General features: G+C 38.2%; 4 protein-coding genes across 14 annotated transcripts in view; all 4 read right to left on the bottom strand.

Annotated features, from left to right (window-relative positions):
• Window positions 1-192: 192 nt before the first annotated feature.
• LOC107840878 (zeatin O-glucosyltransferase) lies at window positions 193-2,124 on the bottom strand. The gene has a single exon (XM_016684820.2). It carries the CDS (start codon window positions 1,809-1,811, stop codon window positions 447-449), a length of 1,365 nt encoding a protein of 454 aa, XP_016540306.2. The 5' UTR covers window positions 1,812-2,124; the 3' UTR covers window positions 193-446.
• Window positions 2,125-14,509: 12,385 nt separating this feature from the next.
• LOC107841803 (zeatin O-glucosyltransferase-like) lies at window positions 14,510-15,972 on the bottom strand. Its single transcript, XM_016685651.2, has one exon. The coding sequence runs from the start codon at window positions 15,944-15,946 to the stop codon at window positions 14,570-14,572; it is 1,377 nt and encodes a 458-aa protein (XP_016541137.2). The 5' UTR covers window positions 15,947-15,972; the 3' UTR covers window positions 14,510-14,569.
• A 3,859-nt stretch (window positions 15,973-19,831) lies between these two features.
• Window positions 19,832-23,318, bottom strand: LOC107841802. The gene is made up of 2 exons (XM_016685650.2): window positions 20,531-23,318; window positions 19,832-20,296 (listed from the first exon to the last, which is right to left on the bottom strand). Exon 1 carries the CDS (start codon window positions 22,504-22,506, stop codon window positions 20,545-20,547), a length of 1,962 nt encoding a protein of 653 aa, XP_016541136.2. The 5' UTR covers window positions 22,507-23,318; the 3' UTR covers window positions 19,832-20,296; window positions 20,531-20,544.
• A 1,520-nt stretch (window positions 23,319-24,838) lies between these two features.
• LOC107840802 (V-type proton ATPase subunit H) overlaps window positions 24,839-27,289 on the bottom strand; it is a 13,836-nt gene continuing 11,385 nt past the window's right edge. For 8 of the 11 annotated variants that reach the window (XM_016684732.2, XM_047396690.1, XM_016684733.2 and 5 more), the window contains 2 exons: window positions 26,619-26,798; window positions 24,839-25,465 (listed from right to left, as the gene is read on the bottom strand). In XM_016684732.2, coding sequence (XP_016540218.2) covers window positions 25,217-25,465; window positions 26,619-26,798 — 429 coding nt within the window. In that variant the 3' untranslated portion in view covers window positions 24,839-25,216. The remainder of the gene's footprint in view (window positions 25,466-26,618; window positions 26,799-27,289) is intronic. The other 3 variants (XM_016684735.2, XM_047396697.1, XR_007044661.1) reach the window with 2 other exon arrangements.

Genomic DNA, 27,289 nt, shown 5'->3' with positions numbered 1-27,289 from the left:
ATATCCACACATTCACCCCAACATCCTCATCTCCAGAACATGCATCATGCATCTTCTGGATATGGGAGATTTTGACTAGCCAACGCTCCGCTCCATACAACAACGTCGATCTGATCATCACTCTATAGAACTTATCTCTCTTTGAGTTTCGAAGGTACCTTTTTATCACATAGTTTAGTGATTTTAGTGAGACAAATGGTAGACAATGTTCTTAAAACACTCTTCAATTTGGATATGAAGATTATGAGAAGTAAAGAGCTACTAGAAATTCTCAAATGTCAACATATCTGATACACGCTTATTAGCCATATAAGACTTCTGGCTTTGGCCATCAAGTTTATTCCAAGGGAGGATAATAGAACTTAGAGACAACAACCTACCTTCACTGATTTTTAGGATACAATATTATAAAAGAGAACCCCCCACACACAAACACAAACAGGAAGTTATTTGATAATATTTGAAATGAAAGATTCCATTTCCATGAGTGCAGGTCCTCCATGGCTAACAGCGCTCTTGATCTTTTTGCTCAACTCCACTGCCCATTGCCGCATCTCTTCCCCTTCTGTCGTGCCCATCAACGTCTTCACAGCTTTCTCAATGGTTGTTGCTGTTACCAATTCCTCACGGTGAGCCCAACTCCTGACAGATATTCCAATCTTCAGCACATTCGTTATATATATAGCGTTAGATGGCTGATCGTAACTGACTGGCCAAGTTGCTAGAGGCACTCCCATGCTGATGCTCTCGATACATGAATTCCACCCACAATGACTCAAAAAACCACCAGTAGATGAATGCCTCAAGATTTCCAACTGTGGTGCCCAATTTACCACCATTCCTTTTCCTACCACTCTCTCCTCAAACCCTTCTGGTAACTCAATCTTTCCGACTTTGTCTGTAAGATTTCCCATAACTTCTCCTTTTCTTAGTACCCAAATAAATCTATGGTTGCTTTGTTCTAAACCCAGAGCCAGCTCATTCATCTGCTCTTGTGATAATGTAGTGGTCGATCCAAACGAGATGAATATTACTGAGTTAACATCTTGCTTGTCGAGAAATTCAAGGCATTCATTACGAATCATGTTGCTAGACAAAGAAGAGTTAGATTCATGCGATTCTAGCAACATACGAAATGGACCAAAAGCCCATAACGGCTTGTCTTTTGCATTGGCTAGTAAATTTATGTATTTACCTTCCACTTCTTTACACGAGTTTATGATTTCTCCTGAGTGGAACGTCAACTCATGCTCCACTCTAACCATCAGTTTCACACACGGCTCCAACAACTGAAACTCATCGTGCATTTGCTCGACCAGTTTCTCATGATCATCATCAACTATATCAGGAATACTTTGTTGGAGGTAATAATATCTGTTAAAAGCCGACCCAGCGTGGAAGATATAAGACTTGACATTCGGGAATGTATGGACATTCCAAATCTGTTCGGTCATTAGAAATTCATGAATTAGGATTAATCTCTTTGCTTTGGTTGAGAGTTGAGCACATGTTTTATGAATGGGCTCCCTGAGTTTTTTCAGGAACATTAGAATCGGATCACAGCCTGCATCATCTTTCTCCGTCGGAGAAGGTCTCATGAGGTCTTCGAAATGGATGTTTGAGGCCCCGAGACAACCTTGGACCTGGAGTTTCAAATCTTGGTTCTGATCAGCAAGGGAGAGGAAGTGTACTGGTATATTACGGGAAGCGATGAAGCGAGCAAGAATGAAGAGCTGATTCACATGACTGTAATCAGGAAATGGCACTATGGCCACAATCACTTCATTGTCTGATGAGTTGGTAGTAGCCATTGGAACAAAATGAGAAAAATGAGTTTATTGCTTACTGTGGAAAAAAAATACTTGTCTCATACTTCTTTATTATCAAAATGCATTTTCCTATATATAGAGACCACTTTTGGGCACAGTTCTGGGCTCAACGGTGGAAAATATACAGCACGCGATAAACACATCTGAGAAAAACATCGATGCATGTTCCACTCTTTTGATGAACATTTATAACGACGACAAAAACAACATGCCCGGTGAAATTCCACAAATGGGGTTTGGGGAGGATAGTACAACTAGTTCAACGACAAACATAGGCCCTCGACAATCAAGACTACACTCCACTACCTACTAGCCTTCTTTCAGTTGTTTAGAGTTCGCCGGGGCTCAAGCCCCAGAAACTCATCAGTGTAGTAGAGGCCTTCAGACATAGTCAGACGGTCTAGTTTTTTCCGATAGTTATTTCAAGATTTTCAAATTTATATTTAGTTTTTTCATTTTACTATGCCAGTATCAAGGGTCCACTTGAGATCACTTATGGTTCTAAGCATTGTATCTCGTCCAAGTTGTGGACTCAGGTCACAACACGTATAGGAAAGAATAAGCATGAAATACAAATAACAAAGTTCATGCAAATAACAAAGTTTACACCTCTACGCACGACAGAGGTAATTCCCAAGAAATAAAAGTGCGAAGTAGGAGAATCTTAGTAGATCAGTTGGTTGGCTATCTGCATTTCGTTTCATTTCCCTGTATGACAAATCTTTCAAAGATTAATACTAGTAGTTTACCGAAACAACAATAATTACACAGCAAGCTTTTCTTACAATATTTGAAACATGATCGAAGGTACTTGATGCTACCTGTAGTGTATTTTTCTAAAGCCAATGACAAATATTTGTCACCTTCAAATGAAAAAGACACCTTCAAGAGGTCGGCAATACCTGATAAACATTCATAATGAAGATATCATGGGATATGCAGATCTTGTAAATTAGCTATTTTAATAAGTGATGAAGACATCATGTGACTTGTGATATGCAAATCTGTGACATACACATATAGTGTTTGTCATCTACAACTAAAAAGACATACAACACATGGCAATAACTAGTACGTTTTGCATTTTATTAATGTAATAAAGTAAAAGGTTGGACGAGGACATTTAATATTAATTGCATTTTAATAAGTGATAAATACAAAGACATTTAATATGATTATGCATTATATTTCCATTGGTACGTTTGTTCTGCAATTCCTTATTCATTGCCACATAGTGTAGCAGCAAATTCCTAACCTTTTGTCATCTTTATATGTTGAAGGTAGGTGCTTTTTTATGGTGGAGCTTTGGATTTTTCGATTAATTCTGAGTTGTTTTAGTTGTATATCGTCATGGATTGTTGTATCCTAGAGGGGAAAAGTCGAGAGTTGATGATACTGTTGGATCGGTGTGGATTATGCTGCAGTGGGCTTGAATCTCCTTAAAAGAGAGCGATATATCCGCGCCTTAGCCAAGAAGAAGATTATCTTATTTTCTTCACTTTTTATTCATTTTGCTATTTCAACTTTAAATATTGTAATTTTGTTGTATATTGCACCAACACATCATGTGATATGAAAATCTGCGAAAATAGCTATTTTAGTAAGTGACGTAGAAATTCGTCATCGTTTGATATGCAAATCTGCGAAATTAGCTATTTTAATATGTTGTTCTTTTTTAAACAAACTAAAAAGGATATATAAATTGAAAGGGAGGGAGAGAGTACTTAAGTATATGAGAGAAAAAAAGTCAACTAAAAGACAAACTCAAATAATTTAAAATTTTCGCAGCTTTGACGTGGGCCCCATTTTATGTAATAAAGGTGTCACGTCAGCATAAAAGGATGACAAATATATTAAAATCGAGTTCAGGGGTAATAGGATCCCTGTGAAGTTGGAGTGTGTTGTAGCAACTTTGGGACTACTGGATGTTTACAAAAAAAAAGACGGCTAGCACTTCCCATCATAATCTTAAATGACTCATATAGTACTAATGCAATATTCTTATACCTTCTTTGAGTCAAGAAAGAGCACATTAGTCAAGGAATACAATGGTATTGTGAGCTATGTTGCGTGCATTCTGCAAAAATCCTGTCTTTTGAATAATCCAACACGCGCCTAACAACATTTTTGAAGTATAAAACGGCGGCGGTGCACTAAAGCTCCTGCTATGTGCGTGTATGAGAGCATTGTAGTGTAGTATTTTAACATGGTATCAGAGCGCCGATCCATGGAGGTTCAAAGAAGCATATAGCTTGTATCCTGGGAGCAACAAGGAGAAATCAGATCTCTATTTTGTAAACTGAAGTTGGAAAGCTTTCGAGTGATTTTTTGAGTAGAAGTGTAATGGCACCTAAAATCGATCCTGTTAGAATATGAATAGGAATAGCAATAGGAATAGGAATAGCATATAGAATCCTACTTGGAAAGGGATTATAATATAGTGTCCTATTAGGAAAAAGATTGGAATGTAATGTCTATAAATAGGGTCTTAATGTAATCACATAGTTACAACAATTCAATAATATTTTTCTCTTATATTCTCACATGGTATCAGAGTCAGGTTCATCCTAAATATTTGTTCACCGATGTTGGACCCCATATTATACTGTCCATGCTCCAGTTAACACGGTATGGGCCTGCGGGGAAGTGTTCAGTATCCCACATCGGAAAAAGGAAGGATAATTGGTCTCCTTATATGGACTTGGACAATCCTCCCCTCATGAGCTAGCTTTTGAGGTTGAGTTAAGACCAAGATCCATTCCTTACAATCCTACATGTTAGCATGATGTAAATATTGTATATTAATGTAATCATATATTGTTGTATATTAGTTTAATTACATAGATTTAATTTATTAGTTAAAGAGAATAATAGTGACTTTAGTAAAAGCAGATTTAGTATAATAGAATAGCGGATTTAGAGGGATAGAAAAACTGATCTTTAGGGATAGGAAGACGGATCTTTAGAGATGTAATCATTGAATATTTTCTATTTAATGACAAGACTCTCAATATTGAGAGGTATTCAGCAAAAAATTGACATGGTATCAGAGCCTTCTCTTGGCTGTCTTGTTTCATAAAGTTCATTTGTGATTTCTTTCAAAATTTATTTTGAAAATTTCGATTTTTGTTGATTTTTCCTCGACAATTAACACCTAGGACTTTGATCTTGGTCATTTTGGTTGTTCTTTTTGAGTTAGTGTTTCTAGTTTTCATAATTATGAGTTCATATCAGTTTGAATCATTCAGTGTTCGTTTCACTGAAAAGAATTTTTTGTCATGGGAGTTTCATTTTCAATTATTTGTCACCGGAAAAAAACTATGGGGCCATATATATGGAGTCGATCCTGCCCATATTGATCCTACAAAGTTAGGTGAATGGAAGATTAAAGATGTTCGGGTAATGACATGGCTTTTAGGGTCAATTAACCCTCTTATTGTTTCTAATCTCAGGCCTTACAAGACTGCTACGGTCAGGTGGGATTATTTACAAAAGGTTTACAACCAAGATAATAGTGCCCGGTGCTTTCACTTAGAGTATGAAATTCCTAATTACTCTCAAGGAGGTCTTTCTATTCAGGATTATTATTCTGGATTTCAGAACTTATGGGCTGAATTTACAGATATTGTTTATGCCAAAATACATTCCAAATCTCTCTCTGTAATTCAGCAAGTTCATGAGCAAAGCATTGGAAACAGCCTCTCTACTTCGTTAGAGGTAGTGGTATGGTCTGTGCACACTCTACCCTCCCCAGACTCCACGATGTGGGAATCTACTGGGTTTGTTGTTGTTGTTGTTGTTGCATGAGAAAAGCAAGTGAGATCAATTTTTGATGAATTTATGCTCTGATTTTGAGAGTGTTCGCTCTAACTTGGTGAATCGTGACCCGTCTCCCTCCCTGGATGTTTGTTTTAGGGAATTGCTTCATGAAGAGCAGCGCTCTGTCACACAAAATGCTTTCAGAAGAGGAAATGATGTCGCTGTTGCATTTGCTGCTCAAGGTAAAGGTATGAGTAGGGATATGAATAGAACTCAATGCTACAATTGCAAGGAATATGGCCATATTGCTAGAAATTGTGGTAAGAAGTTCTGTAATTATTGTAAACAACAAGGACACATTATCAAAGAATGTCCCACACGCCCTCAGAATCATAAGGTAAATAATTTTCATGCAGTAATAAATAGTTCCACTCTTGAGAACTCAACTTCAGGACCTTCAGGACAAGTTCTTACTCTTGGAATGGTACAACAAATGATCGTATCAGCCTTTTCAACATTGGGATTACAAGGTATTGATGTTAAATCTAATTTTTGGATTGTTGATTTTGGTGCTTCCAATCATATGACCAACTCAATAAGCATGCTAAAAAATGTTCGTAAGTATCAAGGTTCATCACAAATACATGTTGCTAATGGTAGTAATTTACCCATTACCAAGGTTGGGGATATTGCTCCAACTTTCAAGAATGTTTTTGTTTCACCGAAGCTCTCAACTAGTCTTATTTTAGTTGGACAATTGGTTGATGACAATTGTGATGTAAATTTTTCTCGTAATGGTTGTCTTGTGCAGGATCAGGTGTCGGGGACGATAATCGCAAAGGGGCCTAAAGTTGGAAGATTGTTTCCTATACAATTTTCCATTCCTCCTATTATATCTTTTTCTTGTACTTCTACGGCTAATAATACTTAGCTTTGGCATAAGCGTCTAGGACATATGATGTTATCTACCAGCATCAATTTGAGGGGGGATGTTAGCATGATGTAAATATTGTATATTAATGTAATCATATATTGTTGTATATTAGTGTCATTACATAGATTTAATTTGGTAGTTAAAGAGATAATAGTGACTTTAGTTAGAGCAGATTTGGTGGGATAGAATAGCAGATTTAGAAGGATAGAAAAGCTGATCTTTAGGGATAGGAAGATGGATCTTTAGGAATGTAATCATTTAATATTTTCTATTTAATGACAAGACTCTCAATATTGAGAGGTATTCAACATAAAATTGACACTACAGATCCTTTGTTTTTGGGAGCCTCGAATGTTGTTGGTGCTGCATTGATCCCAATTAAGTTGGTTGGATAAGCATTACTAAGGAAGAGAAAATACAGTTTTGTGACTGGCATATGCAGTAAGGATGTATATAGAGAGGATCTACATGAGAAATGGGAAACATGTAATGCAGTTGTATTATCATAGCTGATGAGTTCTGTAAGTGTTGAGTTACTAAGTGGCATTGTGTATGCTACAAGTGAATTTGAGGTATGGGGAGACCTGAAGGAAAGGTTTGACAAAGTTTATAGAATGAGACTGTATCAACTGCACAGAGAAATCAATAATCTTCATCAAGGAACTGATTTTGTTTCTGCATATTTTACTAAACTGAAGAATCTCTGGTGTGAGTATGATGTTGTGATTCCAGCTCCATCTTGTAATTGTACTAAATCTAGACATTATGCAGATCATTTAGTCCAATTATGGTTTGAATGACTCTTATGATCAAGCTAAAAGGCAGATACTCACGAAAGGGGTGACACCTACTCTTAACCAAGCATATGCAATAATAGTAGAGGATGAAATTCAGCAACTAGTTTGTGTTGCAATAACCAGTGATAAGACTGACCCTATAGCTATGCAGGCAAATAGAACTTTTGCAGAAACTAACCATGGTGGTCAAGGTTATAAAGGAAAGAAGTGTGACTACAGCCATCTCAATGGACATATAAGAGATATTTGTTATAAACTGATAGGATATCCTGCAGATTGGAAATTTAAGAAGAAAGGGAATTTGTTAGAAGAAAGAGAAGAAAGTCCCATATTGGTGGTTAATGAGATGGGTGGTCTCCTTATAAAGTTTGGGCAATCCTCCTCCTCATGAGCTAACTTTTGGGTGTGAGTTAGGCCCAAGACTAATTTTAACATGATATCAGAGACAGACCCATCTCACCCAATGTTGGGCCTTCAAATTGAGATTCGGGAGAGATTTTCCACGCCCAGTTAAGGTCTGAGCGTGAGAGGGATGTTAGAAGAAAGAGAAGAAAGTCCCATATTGGTGGTTAATGAGATGGGTGGTCTCCTTATAAGGCTTGGGCAATCCTCCTCCTCTTGAGCTAGCTTTTGGGGTGTGAGTTAGGCCCAAGACCAATTTTAACAGAATTAAAGTGGCAATTCAAGGGGATCACATCAGTCATTCACTAATAATCAATCTCATGAAAGATTTGGTGGATATGGATAGCATCCTGGTCAATCTAATAATCACTTTTCAGCTCATAACTTTACAAAAAAATTAAGAAGAGTACAGACAGATCATGGCATTGCTAAATAAAGAAGCACATGATTCCCAACAGGTCAACAAGTCAGGTATAGTTACTTGTTTATCAACATATGTTGTTCCACACGAATGGGTAATAGATTCTGGTGCCACACACCATGTAGCAGCACATAAAGGTGTTTTCTCACAATTTCATAAGATAGTTAACACATAAAATTAAATGGTGAATATCCTTACTGGAGCCAAGGCAGATATTTCACATACTAGAGAAGCACAAATTCTAAATGATGAAACTGTTAAAGATGTGTTGTTTGTCCCTGATTTCAAGCTCAATCTATTGTCAGTGTCAAAAATGACTAAACAACTTTCATGCTTTGTAACATTCTACTCTGATTTCTGTGTATTTCAGGACCTTCACACTGGCAAAGTGAAGGGGATTGGTAAGGAGAAATGAGGATTATACATCCTTAAAAAAGTCTATGGATTGAATGATGTACATGGAGGAAGTCCTCAAAAGTTGTTGGTTGCATAAGTAGATGTGCAATACTGCAAATTATGGCATAGGAGGCTTGGGAACCCTTCTTCTCAGGTTCTACAGTCACTTAGTTTACTAAGACACAAGACAAACTTAGAAATTCTAAATAAGTGTCATGTTTGTCCACTAGCGAAACAAACTAGACTGTCATTTCCTACTAGTGATTCTAGGGTTGTAGAAGTAGATGTAGTACAAATGGACCTTTGGGGGCCTTATAAAATCCCCACTTTTGATAAGAAACACTACATTCTGACCGTAGTAGATGATCATAGTAGATACACTTGGCTTCACTTGTTGCAGTTGAAATCTAAATGTATTATGGCTATTAAGAGTTTCTTGAACATGATAAAAAAATCAGTTTGGTGCTCAAATAAAGGTTCTCAGATCATATAATGGAATAGAGTTTATTAACTCACAGTGTAAAGAATTGTTTCAAGCCTTGGGTATATTACATCATAGTAGTTAACCCTACACACCACAACGGAATGGGATTGTTGAAAGAAAGCACAGATAGATACTGAATATTGCCAGAGCTATCAGGTTTCAGTCTCAAATGCCTATCAAGTTTTGGGGATTAAATGTCAAGGTTGCAGTCTATTAGAAGAAAGAGGAGAAAGTCCCACATTGGTGGTTAATGAGATGGGTGGTCTCCTTATAAGGCTTGGAAAATCCTCCTCCTCTTGAACTAGCTTTTGGGGTGTGAGTTAGGCCCAAGACCAATTTTAACACAGTATATCTTATGAACAATTTACCTTCTTCATCTATTGGAGGTAAAAGTCCTTATGAGATATTGTTCTGTAAAGTCACTGTAACACCCCGCATTTTGGGCTAGAACAAAAAACTGTCATTCTTTGCGTAGATGATCCTATGCAAATTTTAATGTTAATCAATTATGTAGTGTGGGAAATTGAATGAGCTTTCTGTCTATATAAGATTCGCCCAAATCCGATACCCGTGCAAGATGTTATGGTTAATTTAAGCCCTAGTCGTAAAACACCGTCATTTTAGTGCTTGGCGCATCACGGAGTTGGTCTATTTAACAATTGACAAATTCCAGTAGCCTAGCGTGATTATGGCGCATCGCACTGAAGTTTCAGGTCCCAACCAGTGGGACAACGTGATGGCTCTGCGTCGCGATGACCCTAAAAATTCCATTCATCAATTTCCAGTGAGTCACCGCGATAGTAGCGCATCACGGTGACCCATAAAAGCGGGCTCCCAGTTATATTTTATTTCATATGATTAAGGGAAAAAGTGGTATTTTCCACCCCCTATTCAGCCATAACACGGAATTAAATCCCCCAAACACCAAAATAATATTATTTTCTCTCAAAATCACCAAGAACACTCTCTAGGGTTTCAAACTAAAAACTCAAATAACTCAAGATTCAACCGTGGATTTTCCTTAATTCTTCAATATTCGGAATCCCCATTGTTAGGGCTTCAAGAAGCACCCATCAATCGTACGTATAGTATCCCAAAAGCTAAAAATCTTTCAAAAGCTACTAATTTGAGGTACGTGGGGTTTATCCTAAAAACTACATGGGCTTGTAAACACTAGATCATGATTTAAAGATTATCAAGCATGAATTTTAAAGGAGTTTTTTTGGAATCTATGTTTTAATTATGCATTATAAATGTTTTTATGATATTATTAATTTGGCCTTTAGGTCTTTCCCCCTTAAATTGATTTACAAGTACATGTATATGCATGAAAACTGAGATTGAAGATTGTTTGAGAGCACATATTATGAAACCCCTCTCGTATGTTGAATTAAAGATTATGGTTTTGTCGGAAAAGAATTGAAATGCATGCCTTGTGATTTGAAATTAGTTTTCTCAATGTCATAGCAATTGAAATATGATTTAGAAATAATGAGAGGGTGTTTCTTGATGTTACAATGATGTTCTAGTGTTAAATATAAAGAAATGCATGTAATTGAGAACTTTGACATGACCACCTTGAATTCTTGAAATGTTGACAAAGAGAGTTTCTTGCATATGTTTACATGAGCCTTAAGAAAGAGTTCCTTGAAATGATTTATTGATATGGTGATCCCAGATTTACGTTTTGAAACAAAGATTATTATGTGCTAATAATGGCTCAGAGATATGACTTGCAAGTCAATGGTATGACGATATCATAAGTATGTATGCCATAACAGAGTATGTTTTCAGAGTTTAATTTCAGAGAATGCATGTTTTAAAGAGTTAAAACTGGCCTTAAAGAGAGGTTAGGTGGTTACCCAAAGAAGTTTTGAGTTCAAGTAACTCTTAGCCAAAAACCGTGATTTACCAATCCGGGTATATTATTTTTACGCTGGCGACAGCTGTGTGGCGTAGCAGAGTCAGAGCTCCAACCCTTGCGGCACACTTGGGTTGGAGGCTTCCCCGTCGAGTCATTGGCGGATTCCATATAGCCTGTGGAATTTCAAAGTTGTAGGGTATACCACCTAGTGCAGAAGTAAAACAAAGAATGTCTCAGAGTTCAGATGATTTTCTTTCAGAGTTTTTTTCAGAAATGCCCATGAGATTTCTTACTATATGATGTGTTTATGAACTGTTTTAAATTGCTCTCATATATGTTGAATATAAATTATTATTTTGGATTTGCTCTGCGTACCAGTACATTTTTATTGATCCCCTACCTCCCAGGTTCGGAGGCTCAATCTAAGGGACTGGCTAAACAGTAGAGTATTACAGAGAGAAGTGATCCGTGCAGTGGTGAGCCTTCTTTGTTCCAGAAGGCCTATTATTTCAAATTATGTTATTCAGTTGTTTTGGTCTACTAGGGGCTTTGTCCCAGTTTTCAGAATAGTTTTGAGATGTAGTAGAGATTTCGCAGACTGAGTCAGATCTTATTCAAATGTTTTGAATTGTAACTTTCATTCTCATATCTTGAAACTCAGAGTTAATGATCATGTTTCCGTATCAGATTATATTTTCGCATTTTCTTTTATGATATGAATGTTGTACATGATTACTAGATCAAATAGAGTAGGACGTCTGGGCCTTTATGGTTCGGGATGTCCGTCACGGCCAGGCCCTAGTTCGGATCGTGACAGTCCCTTCACTAACACACTTAAGAGTCATTAGCTGCAATTGATATGCTTCGGTGTTACCAAAGGGAGATAAGCTTTCAGAAAGATCCAAACCTACAGTAAATGGGATACTCTACCTCTCAAAAAGGATATTTGTTGATGGAGTTTCTTCATGACAAGTTATTTGTTACAAGGGATGTTGTGTTTCAAGAACACGTTCTCTTTTGCCGTAAAGTCTACAATTATTCAGATCTACTTGAAATATTAGTCTTGTCATCAAATTCTGTACCTTCAGATAGGATATATATTCTTCCCATGTTCCAGCTAGTATACCATTTGATGTTTCTTCAGATGTCAATGTATCATCCTCACTACCTGTAGTGAATGCTCTACGAAAATCAACCAGGGTACACAAATAACCTGCTTGGATGATGGATTATGCAGTACCACATCCATTAGCCAACTATTTGTCTTATGCTGGAACTAGTCCAAGTTACCAGTACTTTGTATCCAATTTGTCAGCATTGGTTGAACCTCAATCATATAGTCAAGCTGTTAAGGATGAAAGGTGGATTGAAGCTATGAAGTTAGAGTTCAAGGATCTTGAATATAATCATACTTGGGAGGTCGTTAACATGCCACAGGATAAGAATATCATAGGATCAAGATGGGTATACAAGATCAAGTATAAAGCTAATGGAGAAGTGGAAAGCTTCAAAGAAAAATTAGTAGCTAAAGGATACAATCAAAAAAAGGGGTTGGATTATCATGATACTTTTTCACCTATGGCAAAAATGGTAACTATAAGAAGTGTCATTGCCTTGGAAGTTTCAAAAGGCTGGTGCATGTATCAATGGATGTCTATAATGTCATTTTACAAGGTGATTTAGATGAGAAAGTATACATGGAATTGCCAGATGGATTCAAAGAAGAAGGGGCACACAAAGTATGTATACTAGTGAAGTCCTTGTATGGACTTAAACAAGCCTCAAGGCAATGGAACATTAAGCTTACTACTGCTCTACTTAAGGTGGGCTTCTCCCAGAGCACATATGATTATTCTCTTTTCACTTTGAAGAAACCAGAAGGAATGGTTGTGATATTGGTGTATGTGGATGATCTCCTTATGACAGGAAACAATGACTCTACAATAAATGTGGCAAAGGGAATATTGCATCATCAGTTTAAACTCAAAGACCTTGGGGAGCTCAAGTACTTTCTAGGCATAAAAGTATTGAGGTTGTTAAAATTGGTCTTGGGCCTAACTCACACCACAAAAGCTAAATCATGAGAAGGAGAATTGCCCAAGCCTTATAAGGAGACCAAGGACCCTTTCCTCTTCCGATGTGGGATACTTAACACTCCCCCGCACGCCCAGGCTAACTATAGCGTGGACAATATATATGAGGGCCCACCATCGATGAACAAATATTTGGAATGGGCCTGGCTCTGATACCATGTCAAGAATGAACCTTGGGCCTAACTCAACCTCAAAAGCTAGCTCATGAGGAGGAGGATTGCCTAATCCTTATAAGGAGACCAAGGACCCTTTCCTCTTCCAATATGGGATACTTAACACTCCCCCGCACGCCCAGGCTAACTATAGTGTGGACAACCCGCACAGGCTAACTAGAGCGTGGACAATATGCCCACCATCGGTGAACAAATATTTGGAATGGGTCTGGCTCTGATACCATGTTAAAATTGGTCTTCGGCCTAACTCAACCCCAAAAGCTAGCTCATGAGGAGGAGGATTGCCCAAGCCTTATAAGGAGACCAAGGACCCTTTCCTCTTCCGATGTGGTATACTTAACAGAGGTCCACCAAAGGAGTTATATTGAATTAGAGGAAGTATATTTTGGAGATCATTGCTAACACAGGACTTGCTGGTGGCAAACCAACTCCTACTTTAATAGAAACCAATGCCAGGTTGACTTCAGTAGAAGTAGATAAGGCAGTAGGAGTTATAGAAGATGTTGTCCTTAATGATCTCACATCTTAGCAAAGGTTGGTTGGGAGGCTAACGTATGCAACTATTACAAGACCGGATATTAGCTATGCAGTGAAAACTTTGAGCCAGTTCATGCAATAACCAAAAAAATCTCATTTGGAAGCTGCAAACAGAGTTGTAAGATACTTAAAAGGCATTGTGGGACAGCGTGTTTGGCTCAGGGCACAACCTGCTATTGAACTTGTGTGCTGGTGTGATTCAGATTGCGCTGCATGCCCAAATAAAAGAAGATCCGTTACAGGGTATGTGGTTCACTTTGGTGGTTACTTCATATCATGGAAATCTAAGAAGCAGCACACAGTATCCAGAAGTTCAGCTGAAGCCGAATATAGAAGCATGGCTTCAGTTTTATCAGAAATCACATGGTTGGAGGGTTTGTTTTCAGAACTGAATGTACCTATCAGTAAGCCTATCACAATGTTCAGCGACAACAAATCTGCTATTCAGCTAGCAGCTAATCCTATTTTTCATGAGAGGACAAAGCATATTGAAGTTGACTGTCACTTCATTAGAGATAAGATCAAGGAAGTATTGATCCAACCCGCGTATGTTCCAACTAACCATCAAGTTGCTAACATTCTTACTAAGAGCTTGAGTCAAGACCAACATCTACACCTTATGAGCAAGCTTGGTGTGCTGAACATTTTGCACCCTTCAGCTTGAGGGGGAGTGTTAAAATGAATTAGTTGATCACATAACTTAAGTTCACAATTAATGGATTACTGTTGCATTAGAGTTGTTTTATTGTTTCATTGAAATGAGGTAGTTAGTCGAGTTAGTGGCTGCTGATTGAGTAGTTGTTCAAGTTGTTAGAGCAAGTTGTTAGAAGTAGTTAGGAATATTCTAGAAGCAATATCTTGAAAGATACAATCCTGGAAGTTATTTGATAATATTTGAAATGAAAGATTCCATTGCCTTGCGTGCAGGTCCTCCATCGCTAACAGAGCTCTTGATCTTTTTGCTCATTTCCGCTGCCCTTTGCCTCATCTCTTCCCCTTCCGTCGTGCCCATCAATGTCTTCACAGCTTGCTCAATGGTTGATGCTGTTACCAATTCATTCCGGTGAGCCCAACTCTTGACAGATACCCCAATCTTGAGCAAATTGGTTAAAAGTACAGCGTTATATGGCTGATCGTAACTGATTGGCCAAGTTGCTAGAGGCACTCCCATACTAATGCTCTCGATACAAGAATTCCACCCACAGTGACCCATAAAGCCACCCGTAGATGGATGCCTCAAGATTTCCAGCTGTGGTGCCCACTTTACAACCATTCCTCTTCCTTCCACTCTCTCTTCAAACCCTTCCGGTAATTCAATCTTTCCGTCTTCCTCTTTAAGTTTCTCCGCTTTTTCTCCTTTTCTTAGTACCCAAATAAATCTATGGTTGCTTTGTTCTAAACCCAGAGCGAGCTCATTGATTTGCTCTTGTGATAATGTAGTGGTCGATCCAAATGAGATGAATATTACCGAGTTAACATCTTGCTTGTCGAGAAATTCCAGGCTTTCATGACGAGTCATGTTGCTAGACGAAAGAGAGATAGAGTCGTGTGATTCTAGCATCAAATGAAATGGACCAAAAATCCATAACGGCTTGTGTTTTGCCTTGGCAAGTAAATCTAGGTACTTACCTTCCATTTCTTTACACGAGTTAATGATTTCTCCGGACTGGAGCTTCAACTCATGCTCCAGTCTAAACCACAATTTCTGATGTGGCTCCAACACCGGAAACTCATTCTGCATTTGCTCGATCAGATTCTCATGATCATCATCATCAACTACGTCAGGAATACTTTGTCGAAAGGAAGAATATCTGCTAAAGGTTGCCCCGGTGTGGAAGATATAAGACTCCACATTTGAGATCAATGTATGGACATCCTGTATTTGGTCGCTCATCATAAGGTCATGAATTATGACTAATTTCTTTGCATTGGTGGAAAGTTCACGGCATATTTTATGAATAGGCTCCGTGAGTTTTCTCAGAAGCAACATAACAGGAGGTACACCATCACGGCCATCATCATCTTTTTCTGTCAGAGAAGGTCTCAAGAGGTCTTCGAAGTGGATGTTTGAGGCCCCGAGACCACCTTGGACACGTAGTTTCAACTCTTTGTTCTGATCAGCAAAGCAGATGAGGTGTACCGGTATATTATGAGACGCGATGAAGCGAGCAAGATCAAAGAGGTTATTGAGATGGCTATAGTCAGAAAATGGCACCATGGCCACAATCACTTCATTGTCTGATGAGTTGGTAGCCATTGGAGCAATATGAGAATAAAATATTTGTCTCAATACTTCTTTATCATCAACATGCATTGTTCTATATATAGAGTACTTTTTTCCTATCAATATTAAAATATACAACATGTGATACACACATCTGAGAAAAACATCAATGCACGTCCCACTCTTTTGATGAACATTTATAATAACGACGACAACAACATACCCAGTGAAATTTCACAAGTGGGGTCTGGGGAGGTAGAGAGTCTTTCAAAAGATCCCGGCTCAAGTGCAACAGATCCAAGTACAAAGAAGAAGGTAAAAACTAACAAGGGAAGCTGAGCAATTCCTACAAGAAAGGAACAAGAACAACAACAAAATAGTACAATAATTGAAAACACAATAAAGGATAGACGATGATAAATATAAAAAAAGGGCATCCCGGTGCACTAAAGCGACCGCTATGCGCGGTGTCCGGGGAAGGGCCCCACCACAAGGGTGTATCGTACGCAGCCTTACCTTGCATTTCTGCCAGAGGCTGTTTCCAAGGTTTGAACCGGTGACCTCCTGGTCACATGGCAACAACTTTACCAGTTATATATAGATGATGATAAATATATATATATAAAAAATTACGATAATACAACTAGTACAACGACAAAAACAGGCCCTCGACAATCAAGACAACACTCCACTACCTACTAGCCTTCTTTTAGTTGCTTAGAGTTAGCTGGGGCTCAAGCCCCAGTAACTCATCAGTGTAGTAGAAACTTTCAGACATAGTCAGATGGTCTAGTTTATTGGGTTTTCAGATTGTTATTTCAGGATTTTCAAATTTATTTATAGTTTTGTCATTTTACTATGCTGAAAGGGTTCGCTTGGGATCACTTATGATTCTAAGCATTGTATCTCGTCCAAGGTGTAGACTCGAGTCATGACACAAATAGGAAAGAATAAGCATGAAAAAATACAAAAAACAAAGTTTACACCTCTACGCACGACAGAGGTAATTCCTAAGTTATAAAAGTGTGAAGTAGGAGAATCTTAGTAGATCAGTTGGTTGGCTATCTGCATTTCGTTTCGTTGCTACTATCAACTCTACATAATGTTCTTTATGTGGCTCTCCCTGTATGATTGAAGGTACTTGATGCTGCCTGTAGTGTATTTTTCAAAAGCCAATGACAAATATTTGTCACCTAGAAATGACAAAGACATACAACACCAATTGGCAATACCTAGTACATTTTGCTTTTTAAATGTAAAAGTTGTTCAAGAGGTTGGTAACTAGTTAACACCTAGGCATATTGGTCCATTTTATATAGCCTCACAAATTGTCATCAATAATAGACTATTCTTCTACTCTTATGTCATCCTTTGTGTTATTTAATTATAAACTGCAGTGTCATAGACATGCCTAAAGGTACGAGAATTTCCATGATTTATAGTGACTGTTTGAGGCTCCACGACCACTTTGGTCGCGAAGTATCAGGTCTTGGTTACGATAAGCAAGGCAGAGGAAGTGTACTGGTATGTAATGGGAGGCGATGAAGCGAGTAAGAATGAAGAATGAACAATCCTGTCTGATGAGTTGGTAGCGATTAGAACAACATCGAAAAGATAGAGAAAAATGAGAATAGGGCTTAACCTGAGTTGCGCGGACTCTTCACTTTTGATGCCGTGCCCGTGTCAAAGTCTCCAAAAATACACAACTTTGGCGAATCCGAGATGCACCTACTGACATTTTTGAAGAGTCCGAGCAACATAGGGCTTAACTGGGGAAAATACTTGTCTAATACTTCTGTCTTGTCAATATGAATTTAATCATAGTACACAGATGAATGTGGGTGCCACTTTTCTAATAAACATTCATAATGAAGACATCATGGGATATGCAGATCTATCAGATTAGCTATTTTAATAAGTGACAAAGACATCAGGTTTGATTAGCATTTTAATATTAATTGCATGTATATAATATGATTATGCATTATATTTGCATTGGTACATTTGTGCCACATAGTGTAGCAGCAAATTCCTAACCTTTTGTCATCTTTATTTGTTGAAGGAAGGTGCTTTTTTGAGGTGGAACTTTGGATTCTTCGACTATTTCGGAGTTGCTTGAGTTGTACATTGTGATGGGCTGTTGTATCCTGGAGAGGAAAAGTCAAGAGTTGATGATACTGCTGGATCGGTGTGGATTATGCCGCAATGAGTTTGAATCTTCTTAAAGGGAGCGAGATATCCGCGCGTCAGCCAAGAGGAAGATTTATCTTGTTTTCTTCATTTTTTGTTCATTGTTAATTTGTGGTATATTACAACACCACATCACGTGATACACAAATCTGTGAAACAGCCTCTGGCAGAAATGTAAGGTAAGGCTGCGTACAATACACCCTTGTGGTGGGGCCCTTCCCCGAACACCGCACATAGCGATAGGTATTCAAGTCTCACCAACCACCATTGAGCAAAAACGAAACTTCATGACAAAGTTAGTAGCATGGGTATCATGTAACACTGTCCACCAAGGCTTAGATAGACTATGGAAAGAAATACGTAATATTTTTTGCCTCCTCAGAAAGTTGAATATGAGAACTCATGAGTCGGAACTTATTTCACTGACCACCAGACCACATCCTTCGGTCCACTAGGCCACTTCCTATGGTCCGAACTATTCATATATTTACTATGACATATAGTTGGTAAAAAATGAGCTCTCTTCTTCTTCGCCAAATATTTAACAAACTTTGACCATTAAAGCATCTAGTACACTTCGGAACTATGACCAAATTTGTTACGACAGACTCCAACTTCACGGGGGTCCTATTACCCCTCTGAACTATACTATTCTTCACCCTTTTGCCATCCTTTATGTTATTTAATTATAAACAACAATGTCATAGGCACGCCTCAAGTTACGAGAATTTCAATGACTATTCATGCGTACGATGGAATTATTTGGCGAGAAAGTCATGGAAATGGATGTTTGAGGCTCCACGACCACCCTGGACGCGAAGTTTCAAATCTTGGTTCCAATCAGCAATGCAGAGGAAGTGTACTCGTATATTAAGGCGAACAACATAGTCTGATGAGTTGGTAGTTGATAGCCATTGGAACAACATCGAAAAGATAGAGAAAAATGAGTACAGGGCTTAACCTAAGTTGCACGCGGACTCTTCACTTTTGATGCCGCGCCCTCATCAGATTCTCCAAAAATACACTACTTTGGCGAATCCGACACGCACCCGCTGACATTTTTGAAGAGTCCGAGCAACATAGGGCTTAACTGGGGATAATACTTGACTTATGCTTCTGTCTTGTCAATATGAATTTAATCATAGAACACAGATGAATGTAGGTGCCACTCTTCTAATAAACATTCATAATGAAGACATCATGGGATAGACGGAAAGAAATACGCAATATTTTTGGCCTCCTCTGAAAGTTGAATATGAGACCTCATGAGTCGGAACCTACTTCATTGACCACCAGACCACATCCTTCGAGTCAAGATATCATGACAAACAACACACTCATTTCATCTCAGTACATTAGAAAGAGCACATTAGTCAAGGAATACAATCGTATCGTGAGCTATGTTGCTCGGATTCTGCAAAATTCCTGCCTTTTGAAGAATTCAACACACGCTTGACAACATTTTTGAAGTATAAAAGGGTAGTCTGGTGCACTAAAGCTCCAGCTATGTGCAGGGTCCGGGGAAGTGCCCACCAAAAGGGTGTATTGTACGCAGCCTTACCTTACATTTCTACCAGAGGCTGTTTCCAAGGCTTAAACCCGTGACCTCCTGGTCACATGGCAGCAACTTTACCAGTTACTCCAGGGCTCCCCTTCAAAGCAACATATATTGTGAGTGTAGAATCAGGAATCCATGATGAATGACATAAAAAATAGAAAGACAAATTAGCCATTAGTATCAAAAACATACTTCTGTAGAGTCATTTGCCAGTAAGAAATTTGCATTATACAAAACTGTAGGGAACCTAATAACAGATTAAGAAGCTCTATATCTTTGCAGATTCATGAAATATACAAAATTTACAGCCACTTACAATCAAAGTTTATACTAGCGATATCCCTTCGCGACCATTCTTGTGAACAAGCCGAAAATACTTGTACTCAACATGGTGCAGAGCTAGCGAGGCACAAAGGGGTTCATCTGAATCCCGTTTAGCCGGAAAGTTATGCAGTATATACAAGAGAAAAATTATATTTGTATGTATATATAGAGTATACGTTGAATTGAATCCACTTGGCTTCTTCGTGTGTTTACTTCTATATTATTTTGAATTTCCTTTGTGAAAATCTTGGCTCCGAGACACCGACTGTCTCAACTCGAAAGTAGGATCAGAGCCAAAAGTAAACCATCACCTGTCCACCATTTCAATGCATTGTCAAGATTTTCACTTGTATATAGGCTTATTGTCTATGTTTCTCGGACTCTTCAAAATTGTTGACAAGTACGTGTCAGATCCTCCAAAAATAGTGCATTTTTGGACGATACTAATTAGGAGTGTGGTAACATTTTGGAGAGTCCGAACAACATAGCTTACCGCAAGCACAGTATTTTAAATGAAAAAAAAACACAGCTTTTAAAGATAGTACCTCCGTTAGAGAAACTACAGATCTCTTGGAGAGGACTTGTTAGATTTCCAGCTTTTGATGTCAGATTGCATCGAATTTAGTTGCTCCTTAATCTCACGTAACAACATTAGCTCGTCGTGGCTATTAGGTTCTTGTCTAGTACGTTGTCTCTCAGCTTCAGTTGTCTCAGAAATCGTTCTATTGACACGACGTATATCTGCTGTTTCTGAAGCACTAGTTGTAGGAGAAGCAGCTTCACCTATGTGTAATTTTTTCTCATGCTGCATAGGTACTAAATTTTGTTGCTCCTTAATGTCATGTAACAACATTATCTCTTTGTGTCTATCGGGTTCTTGCCTCGTACGATGTTTCTCAACTTCCGGCATCTCAAAGATTGTCCTATTGCCACGACAAATCTCTGCCGTTTCTGAAGCACTAGTTGTAGGAGTCTTGTTCTCATGCTGCAAAGGTACTAAATTTAGCTGTTCCTTAATGTCATGTAACAGCATTAGATCATCGTGTCTATCGGTTTCTTGCTTCGTACGATGTTTCTCACTTTCCAGTATCTCAAAGATTGTCCTATTGACACGACGAATCTCTGTCGTTTCTGAAGCACTTGTTGTAGGAGTCTTGTTCTCATGCTGCAAAGGCACTAAATTTAGTTGTTCCTTAATGTCATGTAGCAACATTAGTTCTTCGCGTCTATCGGGTTCTTTCCTCGTACGTAGTCTCTCAACTTCCGGTATCTCAAACCCCGTCCTATTGACACGACGAATCTCTGCCATATCTGAAGCACTAGTTGTAGGAAAAGCTGCTTCACCTACTCTACGTATCTTGTTCTCATGCTGCACATGTAGCAACATTAGCTCTTCACGTCTATCGGGTGCTTGCCTCGTACGTTGTCTCTCAACTTCCGGTATCTCACACCTCGTCCTATTGACACGACGAATTTCTGCTGTTTCTGAAGCACTCGTCGTAGGAGAAGCAGCTTCACCAACTCTATGTAACTTGTTCTCATGCTGCAGCTGCAAAGGTGCTAACTTAAGTTTCTCTTTAATGTCATGTAACCACATTAGCTCTTCATGGCCGCGCGGTTCTTCCCTCGTACCTTGTCTCTTGAGTACTTCAGCTATCTCAAACGTTGTCCTATTGGCGCGATGAATCTCTGCTGTTTCATCTTCAACAAGTTTTCTTTCAGCATCCTTTGGAACAAAATCTTCGTCTTTAATCGCTCGAGGGACTTCAAAGACATCAAGAACATTCGGAGGAGAACCACAACGACTAGCAGCACCTTCGTTTTCTGATTTATTCACTTGACGCTGATCAACAAGGTACATTTCTTTATAATGCTCCAAGAAATTGTTACACGAGCTTCTCTTAGAAGCCGGTAAACTAGACAACTTCGCGCAGTTAGCACCAGCAATCTGTTTCACTCTTTCTTCCAACTTTTCGATCTGCTCACAGTACAAACCTATAGTACCAACCGTTGTAACATCATTCATACCGCGTTTTGGACTGATTTTTTCGCTCTTCTTCACACTAGCATATTTCAGTGGGATATTCGGATCAGACCTACACCTCCCAATAGACCGAAAACTCATTTCTCCATCGAAATCTATATCACTTACATCAATATCATCATCGTCATAGCCCATACTCAGTAGCTTATACCGATAAGCTCGTGCATGATAATCCAATTCAGCAATCTCCATCTGTTTTTGATTAATAAGTTCTTGTAAAATGGATAACGATTCTTCTGCATGACTCATTTTCTCTTCGACGAACCTCTTATACTGTTCGGCTTCCATTTCTTCTGCAGCCTTTTCGCCTTGTAGACGTAAAATCATCGACAATGCTTCACTTGCTGCACTAGCTGAGGCTTCACTTTCTTCATCTAACTCATTGTACAGCTTATCTATAAGTTGTTCATGACGACAAAGTGTTTCTTGTAAACATTCTACGTCGTATCGCGACATTGTCATGCCAAATTCAGCCATTAAACATAACAACAACAACAACAACGACAACAAAAGAACACATCAAACATGCCAAATTCCGACAAGGGTAGTCAGTTGAGTGCCTTCTATCAGAAAATTATACCGTATATACAGGTCAGAATAACACCCTTAACGAAATTTCTGGCTTCGCTACTGGCTAATTGATGATAGTTAACAAAAATTCCGATAAGGGTAGTCAGTTGAACGCCTTCTATCAGAAAATTATACCGTATATACATGTCAGAATAACACCCTTGAACGAAATTTCTGGCTTCGCTACTGGTTAATTGATGATAGTTAACAAAAATTCCGATAAGGGTAGTCAGTTGAACACCTTCTATCAGAAAATTATACTACATACAGGTCAAAATAACACCCTTAACGAAATTTCTGGCTTCGCTATTGGCTAATTGATAATAGTAAAACTATATGAATCCCCTAACAAATAGATCTAATAATTCATATTTGGATTTTGATCAACCTAATGTACATCCAAAAAGAAATAATCTAAAATTTTACGTTTACATCATACACAAAAAGCAAAATGTTCACAAAAAATAATTTAAAAAGATATTGAGATATTCCAATGTCATCATTTCCATTGTTTTCAAGGAATTTTAATTAAATGAAGCAAGAAAAAAATATTAAGAAAAACAAAACATAACATGATAAAAATACATGAATATAGAAAAACTCCACTAGGGAAGATAATCAATCAGATAGGCAAGATAAAAGAAATTAATTTTCTTTCCTCTAGGAAGATTTTCAGATCAAAAGTTTTTTTAATTTATTATTTTTTTTTTTTGGGTGGTAGTTTGTTTTTTTATTTTATTTTTTACAAAATGAAAAGTAAAAAAAATCTCTGGGAATCCGCATTTAGTGTTTACGTCAAATTAAAGCGATTTAAATATTAAGTGTGATTTAAAATAGTCCATTTTAAAGAATTTGATACGAGTACGATAATGATTTAAAACCGCAGTTTTGGCAACTTTAAATGCCTACGTGGCACATACATGTACTTACGTGGACCTTCAGTATGTTGATTCACGCAGTGCCACGTATGCGCCACATAGGCCTTAAGGTTATCAAAAATACAATTTTAATTAGTCCAAGGGTAATAGGACCCCCCTTTAAATTGGAGTGTGTCTCAGCAATTTCATTTATAGTTCCGAGTGAAAATAGTGCATTTTCTCTTAATTATTTGTTGAAGTAATTGTTATTTTTGTTTTCCAATAAGAAAAGAAATGTCTCCAAACCTAGAAAATTTTGGCTGTTTTTGAAACGAACTAAAAAGAAACGAATAGATTTTTTTTTCTTTTTTGGGGTCTAATCTGTGTCCGGTATCTGTTTTGGAGCTTGATTGATACAGGTTCGCTCTCGGAGAAGTTCTACTTTTGATGTAAACCGCTCTCTACCAAAGTTGACTCTGTTCCTGAACAAAGCGAGCATCTTGCTTAAACATCCAGTACCCCTTGAAATATATTCAAAGTTACTACGACACACTCCAACTTTACGGGTGTCCTGTTATCCCGAACTCAATTTTAGCTTATTTTTGACACCCTTTTTGTGTTGATGTGGCACCTTGTGATTATATATATACGAGTTTCATATCTGGACTATTGGGAGTTCAAAGAATCCTACCCCCACCCCCGACCCAAACTATCATACCTCATATGTTATGTTAAGAGATAAGCATTCAGTATCCTTTCGAACTATGACTAAAGTTGTTACGACACACTCCAACTTCATAGGGTCCTATTACCCTGAAATCAATTTAAGCATGTTTTTGTCACCCTTTGTGCTGACGTGACACCTTTATTATATAAAACGGGGCCTACGTCAAAGGTGCCATTTCAGCTAAAAAGGTTGACAAAAGGTGTCACGCCAGCTAAAAAGGTTGACAAAAATACACTAGAATTTAGTTTAGGGGACAGTAATAGGACCCCTGTGGAGTTCGAGTGTGTCGTAGCAAATTTAGTCCGATACTAAATACTTTACACTTATGTTAATATCATTAATGTGACCAATTAATAATCAGGGGCGAAGCTACAATATTAGGTATATAGATTCGAACTCATAACTCGTTTTAGTTACGGAATTTACCATTACATATTTACACATGTGAGAAAAGCATTTGTCTGACACAACCTCTCTATCTTGCAAAGGTAGGGGTAAGGTTTACGTGCATCTTACCGTTTCTAGACTTCACTTGCAAAACTATACGAAATATTAATACAAATAAAGCATTTAAGCAGACACTATTGAACCCGTGACCTCCTGGTTATATGGCAGTAACTCTGGAATTTACCATAGTATATAAATAACATCAATGTAGAAAAAAATGAATTCATTGATGCTGTGCTTATTGTATCAACTCGTACAATCGTTCGAGTGAGAATCTCATTAAACAAATACAACGACGACACAGACAGTCCCAAACAAGTTGGAGTCGGCTATATGAGTCCTTACTGTCCATGTCCGTCCGATCGATATCATCAAACAACAATAGGATAAAAAGAATAAATAGAACATGACCACTCTCTCAAACTTTTGTGACAGTCCCAAACAAGTTGGAGTCGGCTATATGAGTCCTCACTGTCCATGTCCGTCCGATCGATATCATCAAACAACAATAGGATAAAAAGAATAAATAGAACATGACCACTCTCTCAAACTTTTGTGTAGTTTGTCTAAAGAAGGAAAGATAACTTTAAGCCTGCAAAAAACTGGCATATTTTGCACCTAAGAAAAGCCTCTGAATGCAAAGCAGGGCGTTTTTCGTGACCTCTGCAGCGTCGTGGTTCAATAGTTTCATAACGCGTTCCTTAGCTTTGAGGTCGGCCACTATGACTCGCCCGGCAGGATGGCACTGAATGAACTGTGACAAATCATAGCAAGCTACAGCAAGTGTCCTTGCATCATTTGATGTATCCAAAATTGTCAGGAGCACTCTCAGTATCTGCAGCACAACACGACGACAATCAATACAACCACTCGATACAGTAATCGTCGGATTGGTTTATTTATACAATCAATACAGCATAGGAGATGAAAACGATTAACCTACAAAGATCACCACCACACTAGTGAAGCAAGAAGTTATTGCGGCAAAAATGGTGAATAAGTAATTACGACGAGAGAAGGGGAGCCTTGGAGTAACTGGTAAAGTTGTTGTCATGTGACTAGGGGGTCACGGGTTCAAGCCTTGAACTGCGGAAATGTAAGGTGAGGCTGCGTACAATAGATCCTTGTGGTCGGGCCCTTCCCGGACCCTGCGCATAGCGGGAGCCTAGTGCACCGGTCTGCTAGAACCAATCACTTCTTTGAGTCTCAACTTTGAGGAGTTAGATAAATATCGACATTATTGTACGTTTGATGCTGAAATTAGTTATTTAGTTGCAATTTCTTTTTAATATACGAAATCATTGATGTTTAATTAACGGCATACTACATAAATAGACGCTCAAAGTTGGGTTCAACTAGCAAGTAAGCACTCCAACTTTGAGACATCACAACTTGGTCTCAATTGACAACTAAACACTCCAACTCGTCCTCGTTGTGTCTCATGGACGCCCGACGCTGATGTGGCACATAAATTTTAAAGTGTCTATATGATCATTTTGTAAGTTGGAGTGTTTACTGATGCAATGGAGACGACTTGAGGTGTCTAGATATGCATACTCAAAGTTGAAGTGTTTACTTGACAGTTGTGTTCGAGTTTGAGTGTCTGTTTATGTATAATGGCGTTTTTAATTTACCGTAAATAGTGTATTTTTATTCACAAGTGTACGCTTCACTTCTTGCTTTTTTGCTCCAAGCCCTATGGACCTTGTCACTTTGTTGTGTTTTTCACTTTATAAACACTGAACCACCCTACTGAATATTTCGACTGATATCTACGGCTACTTATAAATGAGTAAAGTTTTCGATGTCATTTAGCATATATACTAAGTCGAAGCGAGCAGAAAGTTGAAGACAAATTCAGGCTAACAAGTTTGGTTGAGCAGTTACGCGACCTGGAAGATTGTTGTTTTTCTCACAGAAGGCACAACGGTAATGGTATTTTATGGTGTTAAGCTATACGAAGGAACGTGAGATGTCGTAGGCATTACCTGAAATCCGTTCTCCTCGAAACAGTTTATATTTTCCTTCCAGAAATGAGGATCTTTGTGCATCGGGGACCAATCAAGATTGCCGAGTAGGACTTCCTGCTTGTACTTGTCGTATGAACTCAACTTTTTGATGTTGTCTTTCAATCCACCTTCAAGTTGATTCAGAGCATCCAGAAGATCCTAGACAGATTAAACGACAAATTAGGGTGATGTCGATACATCTGCGAATTTAGAAATCCATTTCGATCAATTGAACCTTCTCGAGCTGTTTCCTTATAAGAACCAAAATGATTTGTGCCAAAATAACAGATACCAAGACGAACAAAAGTCTTGGACACGTAATGGACCTAAAGTACTAGTTCTGCATCTCCCCGACCAAATCCGCCTACATTAGGATTACTTTTAGGTGCAGGAAAAGTAGACTCGCCCTCGGAAACAAGCAGTTGTGTCTTAAAAAGTTCAAGCTTGAGTTCATTATTCCATAGATGTAGTAACATGATTAAGTACTGTCAATATAGTCGATTAAGGAATACAGGGAACATCGTTATTAGTTAGTAACCGACTGTTGAGAACTCCAAAACCGAAAAGGAATTTGAAAAATTTTCTGGTATGGAATCATAGTCTATATCTATATAATTAGAATTATGATTTAAGAGTAGCCATTAACTATA

The sequence above is a fragment of the Capsicum annuum genome, chromosome 9 (genome assembly GCF_002878395.1).
Source record: "Capsicum annuum cultivar UCD-10X-F1 chromosome 9, UCD10Xv1.1, whole genome shotgun sequence".
In the NCBI taxonomy this organism is placed as follows: domain Eukaryota; kingdom Viridiplantae; phylum Streptophyta; class Magnoliopsida; order Solanales; family Solanaceae; genus Capsicum; species Capsicum annuum.
The sequence above is the reverse complement of the archived record's forward strand: the minus strand, read 5'-3'. Positions and strand labels throughout refer to the sequence as shown.